The sequence below is a fragment of the Nansenia antarctica genome (genome assembly GCF_963989245.1).
Source record: "Nansenia antarctica genome assembly, chromosome: 14".
NCBI lineage: Eukaryota > Metazoa > Chordata > Actinopteri > Argentiniformes > Microstomatidae > Nansenia > Nansenia antarctica.
The window spans coordinates 6,279,913-6,289,912 of NC_137684.1; the positions used below are offsets into that span (position 1 = coordinate 6,279,913).

Here is a 10,000-nt window from a genome sequence, read left to right on the forward strand (position 1 = left end):
ATTTGTCTATAACTCATCTATAACTTGTCTATAACTTGTCTATAATTTGTCTATAACTTGTCTATAACTTGTCTATAACTCGTCTATAACTTGTCTATAACTTGTCTATAACTTGTCTATAACTTGTCTATAACTCGTCTATAACTTGTCTATAACTCGTCTATAACTTGTCTATAACTTGTCTATAACTCGTCTATAACTTGTCTATAACTTGTCTATAACTTGTCTATAACTTGTCTATAACTCGTCTATAACTTGTCTATAACTTGTCTATAACTTGTCTATAACTCGTCAATAACTCGTCTATAACTTGTCTATAACTTGTCTATAACTCGTCAATAACTTGTCTATAACTCATCTATAACTCGTCTATTACTCGTCTATAACTTGTCTATAACTTGTCTATAACTCGTCTATAACTCGTCTATAACTTGTCTACAACTTGTCTATAACTTGTCTATAACTCGTCAATAACTTGTCTATAACTCGTCTATAACTTGTCTATAACTCGTCTATAACTTGTCTATAACTCGTCTATAACTTGTCAATAACTTGTCTATAACTCGTCTATAACTTGTCTATAACTCGTCTATAACTTGTCTATAACTTGTCTATAACTTGTCAATAACTTGTCTATAACTCGTCTATAACTTGTCTATAACTTGTCTGCTATAACTGCTATAACTCGTCTATAACTTGTCTATAACTTGTCTGCTATAACTGCTATAACTGCTGTCTACTTTGTTTATGTTTTATATAATGTGTGGACCCCAGGGGGCCGTTCCACTAACGTTGATTAGTATATCGGCGATTAAAATAAATCAGGCGATCAGGCAACTCAGGATTGGAATTCAAGCCTCAGGTGATTCCTCGAACGAGGATCAGGCTTGTGTCATGAGTGTTCACAGAACACCGGCTTAGAAATCCTCGATATGGGCGCGTGCACGCAGACATAAAGAACCCTGAAGAGTCGATCTGTCGAAATGAAGATACTCCACTCTGCAGGGGTCCTACATTTGCGCAGCATTCCGAATTATTGATCTTTATGAAGACAGAAAAATAAGATGTAAAATAGTGCAATACTGCCGCAATTAACAAGGCGAGGGAAATGGTTTGGCAAGAAATTGCTGACCGATTAAATGCGTAGGTCATACTAGCCCCAGTTATTGTTATATGTTCATATTTTAATAAATGAATATTTACTACTGTGGTGATATCAGCAGCAGGCTACACACCGTCATATCGTCACAATGGCCTAGTGGTATCGACCGCTGCCATAGTATTTATTCGTCATTTTAAATCGGTGGTTCAAATCCCTCTTCAGACACACTTTTTACTGCATTTCATTGTCTGAATCTAATCTAAAATCTCATCTAAAAAAGTATGTAGGCTATAAAATTATGGTGCAGGCTAATTTACAAGAACTGACACGATTACAATGGTGTTTGAAGCCTTTGCATGAAGGCTTCGGTTAAATGTAAAAAAAAATAAAAAAAATAAAGCAAGTCTCGAACTCACAACCTTCGGAATTGTAGCTGGTTGCCTTAACCACTGCGCCAGCCAGACCGCTGTGACAAAAGCAATGCAAGTTGATACACATACAGTACCTATTTATTTTATTTTATTTTTTACACTTTTTAATTTATTTATCTATCGATCTATCTATCTATCACACTTTCAAAATATCAGGTTATCTATCACACAATCAAACTATCTATCTATCGATCGATCACACTTTCAAATGATCAAATTATCTATCTATCACACAGTCAAACTATCTATCTATCTATCTCGTGTGAAGTGGGAACTAATATTTCCTAAAAGACACTTGAGGAACTGTCGTTCGGGATGTAGTTTCCGCCTGTGAGCCTTTTTTGACGCACGCATTACCTTAGCCAGCCTCTTAGCCTGCTCGCGACCAGAATAACTCGGGAGGCTAGGTTGCATAGCAACCAAACAGCAAATTATTTGAGCCACATTGATGGAACCGAACGCAAGATAAAATTATCGCCGATTAGAACATTATCGCGGATTAGAAGATAATCGTGCTTCGTGGAATAGGGCCCAGGAAGAGTAGCTGCTGCATGATCCTAACAAACTAAACTAAACAGAAAATGGTAGATAAGTCAATATGTATGACTCTGTCTTCTCTTTCCCTCTGCCTCTAGTCCCACCTGTCCCAGCAGCCTCTGTGTCTCTGGGAGACGTCACTGAGAAGGACCACGACTCCTTCCATGTGGTCATCAACCCCAGCATCCTGAACAACACCAACGGACCAATCACATTCTTCGGTGTACTGGTGACCTCGGACGTGGATAGTGGGTGTTTTTTCCCTCCCTCCCAGAGATGGTGAAACAGGAGAGGCTGGTGGAGGGAGAAATCGGAGGATGGGTTAATTGTAATGCATGGAATGGGATGAGGAATGGTATCAAAGACTCATTCCAATCCAATCATTACAATGTGCTAGTCCTCCGATTTCTACCTCCACCAGCCTCCACTGTAGTAACCATGAAGCTGTTCTAAATCACCTAACTGAAGTACAGTTGTGTACTTAAATACGTCCGGTGTGACACTTGAGCTTCATTTAATCTACTAAACATCAGTCTAGAGGCTATACTATACTAGGATTTGACCCATTGACCCTGTTGTCAATGGCCTTCGGAGATAACATTACTCCATTCTTTATTTCAGGCGTAGATCAATCTAATCTTAACCGGTACTTAACGGTGACCTATGACGATGTGAGTGCTGGAAATGATAATGCCTACCTGGCAACTGTGATAGAGAACCCGAGTTCCACCAAGAGTCAAGAGAACCATCTGACTGTCAGCATCGGGGACGGAAGCCAATGGAAGGTCTATACCAATGGTCCACTGAAGGCAAAGGGCCAGTACAGGTATGGGCACAACTCAGACTATGGGGGATGAGTACAGTATGAGTGGATGAGTACAGTATGAGGGGGTGAGTACAGTATGAGAGGATGAGTACAGTATGAGAGGATGAGTACAGTATGAGAGGATGAGTACAGTATAAGGGGATGAGTACAGTATGACTATGGGGGGTGAGTACAGTATGAGAGGATGAGTACAGTATGAGGGGATGAGTACAGTATAAGGGGATGAGTACAGTATGACTATGGGGGGTGAGTACAGTATGAGGGGGTGAGTACAGTATGAGAGGATGAGTACAGTATGAGGGGATGAGTACAGTATGAGGGGATGAGTACAGTATGAGGGGGTGAGTACAGTATGAGGGGATGAGTACAGTATAAGGGGGTGAGTACAGTATAAGGGGATGAGTACAGTATAAGGGGATGAGTACAGTATGAGAGGATGAGTACAGTATGAGAGGATGAGTACAGTATGAGGTGATGAGTACAGTATGAGAGGATGAGTACAGTATGACTATGGGGGATGAGTACAGTATGAGAGGATGAGTACAGTATGACTATGGGGGATGAGTACAGTATGAGAGGATGAGTACAGTATGAGGTGATGAGTACAGTATGAGGGGATGAGTACAGTATGACTATGGGGGATGAGTACAGTATGAGAGGATGAGTACAGTATGACTATGGGGGATGAGTACAGTATGAGAGGATGAGTACAGTATGACTATGGGGGATGAGTACAGTATGAGGGGATGAGTACAGTATGAGGGGATGAGTACAGTATGAGAGGATGAGTACAGTATGAGAGGATGAGTACAGTATGAGGTGATGAGTACAGTATGAGAGGATGAGTACAGTATGAGGGGATGAGTACAGTATGAGAGGATGAGTACAGTATGAGGGGGTGAGTACAGTATGAGGGGATGAGTACAGTATAAGGGGGTGAGTACAGTATGAGAGGATGAGTACAGTATGACTATGGGGGATGAGTACAGTATGAGGGGATGAGTACAGTATGAGAGGATGAGTACAGTTTGACTATGGGGGGTGAGTACAGTATGAGAGGATGAGTACAGTATGAGGGGATGAGTACAGTTTGACTATGGGGGATGAGTACAGTATGAGAGGATGAGTACAGTATGAGAGGATGAGTACAGTATGAGAGGATGAGTACAGTATGAGAGGATGAGTACAGTATGACTATGGGGGATGAGTACAGTATGAGAGGATGAGTACAGTATGAGAGGATGAGTACAGTATAAGGGGGTGAGTACAGTATGAGAGGATGAGTACAGTATGACTATGGAGGATGAGTACAGTATGAGGGGATGAGTACAGTATAAGGGGATGAGTACAGTATGAGAGGATGAGTACAGTATGACTATGGGGGATGAGTACAGTATGAGGGGATGAGTACAGTATGAGGGGGTGAGTACAGTATGAGGGGATGAGTACAGTATGAGAGGATGAGTACAGTATGAGAGGATGAGTACAGTATGACTATGGGGGATGAGTACAGTATGAGGGGATGAGTACAGTATGAGGGGATGAGTACAGTATGAGAGGATGAGTACAGTATGAGAGGATGAGTACAGTATGAGAGGATGAGTACAGTATGAGGGGATGAGTACAGTATGAGGGGATGAGTACAGTATGAGAGGATGAGTACAGTATGAGAGGATGAGTACAGTTTGAGAGGATGAGTACAGTATGAGGGGATGAGTACAGTATGAGGGGATGAGTACAGTATGAGGGGATGAGTACAGTATGAGGGGATGAGTACAGTATGAGGGGATGAGTACAGTATGAGGGGATGAGTACAGTTTGACTATGGGGGATGAGTACAGTATGAGGGGATGAGTACAGTATGAGGGGATGAGTACAGTATGAGGGGGTGAGTACAGTATGAGAGGATGAGTACAGTATGAGGGGATATGAGTACAGTATGAGAGGATGAGTACAGTTTGACTATGGGGGATGAGTACAGTTTGACTATGGGGGATGAGTACAGTTTGACTATGGGGGATGAGTACAGTATGAGGGGATGAGTACAGTATGAGGGGATGAGTACAGTATGAGGGGGTGAGTACAGTATGAGAGGATGAGTACAGTATGAGGGGATATGAGTACAGTATGAGAGGATGAGTACAGTTTGACTATGGGGGATGAGTACAGTTTGACTATGGGGGATGAGTACAGTATGAGGGGATGAGTACAGTATGAGGGGATGAGTACAGTATGAGGGGATGAGTACAGTATGAGGGGATGAGTACAGTATGAGGGGATGAGTACAGTTTGACTATGGGGGATGAGTACAGTATGAGAGGATGAGTACAGTATGAGAGGATGAGTACAGTATGAGAGGATGAGTACAGTATGAGGGGATGAGTACAGTATGAGGGGATGAGTACAGTATGAGAGGATGAGTACAGTATGAGAGGATGAGTACAGTATGAGGGGATGAGTACAGTATGAGAGGATGAGTACAGTATGAGAGGATGAGTACAGTATGAGGGGATGAGTACAGTATGAGAGGATGAGTACAGTATGAGGGGATGAGTACAGTTTGAGGGGATGAGTACAGTATGAGGGGATGAGTACAGTTTGACTATGGGGGATGAGTACAGTATGAGAGGATGAGTACAGTATGAGGGGATGAGTACAGTATGAGGGGATGAGTACAGTATGAGAGGATGAGTACAGTATGAGAGGATGAGTACAGTATGAGGGGATGAGTACAGTATGAGAGGATGAGTACAGTATGAGAGGATGAGTACAGTATGAGGGGATGAGTACAGTATGAGAGGATGAGTACAGTATGAGGGGATGAGTACAGTATGAGAGGATGAGTACAGTTTGAGAGGATGAGTACAGTATGAGGGGATGAGTACAGTATGAGGGGATGAGTACAGTATGAGGGGATGAGTACAGTATGAGGGGATGAGTATGACGTGTTGCTGAGGTTGACGCTTGCGGTGTGTTCGAGCCCTTACATGTGTGTGACTCTCACATGTTGTGTCTTGTTTGGTTTTTGTCAAAATGTCCAGGTTTGCAGTCGTGTTGTTCACCCAACTGAACATTTCCTACAACCTCGTGGACGTCACGGGGTCCTTCGTCGCCGTCACCCACTTCTACCCGACGGACATAGTGCTTTCAGCGGACCCAGGTATTGTCCTGCAGCGGTCTCTCTGGTAACAGATGTGCAGGAGCCACCTGTGATACGGTCTAAGGACGTTCACAGAGCTTCAGGGGGAGGCTGGTGGAGGTAGAAATCGGAGGATGGGCTTCAGGCTCATTGTAATGGATGGCATGGAATTCCTCTGATTACTCCCTCCCACCAGCCTCCCCTGATAGTCATTTATAAAGGAGCATGATAGAAATATTTGTAAAAGAGGTATTTCAACAAGGGACTTGATCTGGATAGATAAAGGTTCTAGGTTCTAGATGGGGGGTGGCAGGTAACCTAGAGGTTCTATCCCCGCCTCAGGAGGGAGCTGGATGTGAGCTGGTGACTGGATGATTCATTACCTAAGCTGCCTGCCACTGCCGTTGTGCCCTTGAGCAAGACACTTCACCCCTAATTTCTCCAGAGACGTTGACTTGCTGACCCTGTGCTCGGAGCAAAAAAACTATTTTGTTGTACCTCTGTGCAATGACAAAGTTGAATCGAATCGAATCGAATCGAGATACCCAGGAGTTTTTCCTTGTCAGGTCACTTGGTCAAGAAAAGGCCCAGGCCCTACAGTACATGTAATGCATCAAGGAGTCATTTAATTACACACAGAATGTTCATAGAACTGCTCTCTCTCTCTCTCTCTCTCTCTCTCTCTCTCTCTCTCTCTCTCTCTCTCTCTCTCTCTCTCTCTCTCTCTCTATCTATCTCACCCCCCCTCTCTCTCTCTATCTCTCTCACCCCCCCACTCTCTCTCTCTCTCTCTCTCTCTCTCTCTCTATCTCTCTCACCCCCCCCCCCTCTCTCTCTCTCTCTCTCTCTCTCTCTCACCCTCTTAATCTCTTGCCACTCATATTTACAGTAGTTGTCATCGGCCTCGCTGTTGGAGTAACACTTGGGATTTTTGTGGTCCTCTTCATCATCACCATCAGCTTCATCATCTACTACAGGAGGTGAGGGGTCATCATCATCATCATCATCATCATCCATTCATTATCGATATCATCTGAGCTGAATTGACGTTAAACCTATGAAGATGATGTAGTGTCGATCATGCAAGTCAGTGAGTTGTTGATTGTGGAACGCTTGTGTCTTCACAGGATGAAGAAGAAAGACTCGTCAGACATTCAGATCCACTCCATGAGGTGATAGTTTTGACCCCAAACGTATCATTTTAAAATGACCTAAACGACAAGAAGTATGCAGACTGTCGTGTATGTGTGTGTATGCTGTACTGTATGGGAGGCTGAGGGAGGTAGAAATCGGAGGACAGGGATGAGGAATGATATCAAACACGTCTTAGGCCGTCCTCCGATATCTACCTCCACCAGCCTCCCCTGATGTCCCAGGTATGGGAATATATGACTCATAATTCATATATTCATAAGAGTTTTTTTTTTCCAACTGTGGCTTAATATCTTTCTTGTTGTTTTCTCTCTCTCTTTGTTTTCCCTCTCTTTCGCAGAGCTAAAGTGTGAGTATAGATTCATGTGGGAATCAATCCTCTCTCTCTCTCTCTGACTCTCATTCTTTCTCTCTCTCTCTCTCTCTCTATCCTCCCTCTCTCTGTCTCTCATTCTCTCTATCATTCTCTCTCTGTCTCTGTCTCTCATTTTCTCTCTCTCCCCATCTCTCTGTCTCTCATTCTCTCTCTCCTCTCTCTCTCTGTCTCATTCTCTCTCTCTCTGTCTTCTCTATCTCTGTCTCTCTCTCTCTTTCGCTCTCTATCTCTGTCTCTCATTCTATCTCTCTCCCCTCTCTCTCGCTGTCTCTCTCTCTCTCTCTCTCATTCTCTCTCTCTCTCTCTCTCTCTCTCTCTCTCTGTCTCTCTGTCATTGACACTACTTGACTGTATGTGACGACCAGGGGAGGCTGGTAGAGGTAGAAATCGGAGAACGTGCTCATTGTAATGCATGGAATGGAATGGAATGAGGAATGGTATCAAACACGTGTGTCATTGCATTCCATGCATTACAATGAGCCCGTCCTCCGATGTCCCAACCTGCACCAGCCTCCCCTGGTACACACACACTCAGGTAGTCACTGTCACTCCCCTGGTCGTCACACACAGTCAGGTAGTCACTGTCACTCCCCTGGTCGTCACACACAGTCAGGTAGTCACTGTCACTCCCCTGGTCGTCACACACAGTCAGGTAGTCACTGTCACTCCCCTGGTCGTCACACACAGTCAGGTAGTCACTGTCACTCCCCTGGTGGACACACACAGTCAGGTAGTCACTGTCACTCCCCTGGTGGACACACACAGTCAGGTTGTCACTGTCACTCCCCTGGTGGACACACACAGTCAGGTAGTCACTGTCACTCCCCTGGTCGTCACACACAGTCAGGTAGTCACTGTCACTGTCACACTGGGCCACACCAGTGGCCATCATAATGATGAGCTCAAATGTAAGACGAGTACAAAAGAAAACAAACACATTTACTTTTGTCTCTATCCTGGTCCTCTGGGGCTCAGTTTGTAGCGCATGGCGCTAATAGCGGTTTTAGTTGTGGGTTCGATTCCCGCTGGGAATAATATGCTGAGAAATGTATGCACTCACTGCAATGTAAGTCGCTTTGGATAAAAGTGTCAGCTAAATGCCATATATATATGTATATGTATATATATTTCTCCACAGAAACGTGGCTGTGAGCGTGGAAGATTATGAGGCTTATTACAAGAAGCAGAGAGCTGACTCCAACTGTGGCTTTGCTGAGGAGTTTGAGGTAAGATAGAAAGAGCCTGCTACACAGACACAAGACTTTAAACCTAATCCTAGACAAAGAAAGCACCTTCAATGGAGTTTTTTCATTGAAAGTGTGATTTAGTCTAAGGACTAAAAGGCTTAAGCCTTGTCTGTGAAACCGGCCCAAAGCTACCGGACAGAGTCAGAGTCGAAAGTGATGCTGTACATGAATGTGAAGAGGAAGCACAACACATAGGCCTAGTGTCAACGGAGGCTGGTGGAGGTAGAAACCGGAGGACAGGCTCATTGCAAAGCATGGAAGAGAATGAGAAATAGTGAGGAACACGTAGTTGAGGTCTAGTGGATAGTGAGTTGGACTTGTGATCGGAAGGTTGTGAGTTCAAATCCTGCCTGAAACCACACCACTACTAGTGTGCCCTTGAGTAAGGCACTTAGCCCTCAGTTACTCCAGGGGGAATGTCCCTGTAATTCGTAATTGTAAATCGCTTTGGATTAAAAGCGTCTGCTAAATGGCAAAAAAAAAAAAAAAAAAGTAATTAAATTAAATTAATTGAGCCCATTCCTTGTTCCATTCCAGGCATTACAACGAACCTGTCCTCCGATTTCTACCTCCACCAGCCTCCACAGATTAGCTAGAATACTGTACTGTATTGGACACTGTCGTCTCTGTATTGGACACTGTCATCTCTGTGTTGGACACTGTCTAGTCTTGAGGCTGAGTCCTGTGAACCAATTTGGGATTATTTCGTAATTTCAACGCATTCTAACTGAACTGTGTGTGTGTGTGTGTGTGTGTGTGTGTGTGTGTGTGTGTGTGTGTGTGTGTGTGTGTGTGTGTGTGTGTGCATTCAGGACCTGAAGCCAGTCGGCACTGCCCAGTCCAAGACCAGCGCTCTGGCCATCGAGAACAAGTCTAAGAACCGATACAACAACGTGCTTCCCTGTGAGTCAACTATGACCCCCCCGCCCCGTATCCATGGCAACGACCCCCAGCACTCCTGCCCTTGCTAACCATTAGCCACCATCGCTTATCATGTCTAATCCCTCATCTCCATTGGTCGACTGACTGACTCCTTTAATCACTCAAGTACAGAAGCTCAGAGTTGGTCAAACACAACACTACACTACACTACACTACACTACACTACACAACACAACACAACACTACACAACACTACACTACACTACACTACACTACACTACACTACACTACACTACACAACACAACAC

General features: G+C 44.1%; 1 protein-coding gene across 1 annotated transcript in view; it reads left to right on the forward strand.

Moving 5' to 3' along the window:
* LOC308169798 (receptor-type tyrosine-protein phosphatase eta-like) overlaps positions 1-10,000 on the forward strand; it is a gene marked incomplete at both ends in the record, with an annotated part of 39,923 nt that overhangs the window by 25,783 nt on the left and 4,140 nt on the right. Inside the window, 5 exons of the mRNA XM_080544545.1 lie at positions 5,946-6,056; positions 6,925-7,015; positions 7,163-7,207; positions 8,702-8,789; positions 9,623-9,713. Of these exons, the coding sequence (XP_080400671.1) occupies positions 5,946-6,056; positions 6,925-7,015; positions 7,163-7,207; positions 8,702-8,789; positions 9,623-9,713 (426 nt within the window). The remainder of the gene's footprint in view (positions 1-5,945; positions 6,057-6,924; positions 7,016-7,162; positions 7,208-8,701; positions 8,790-9,622; positions 9,714-10,000) is intronic.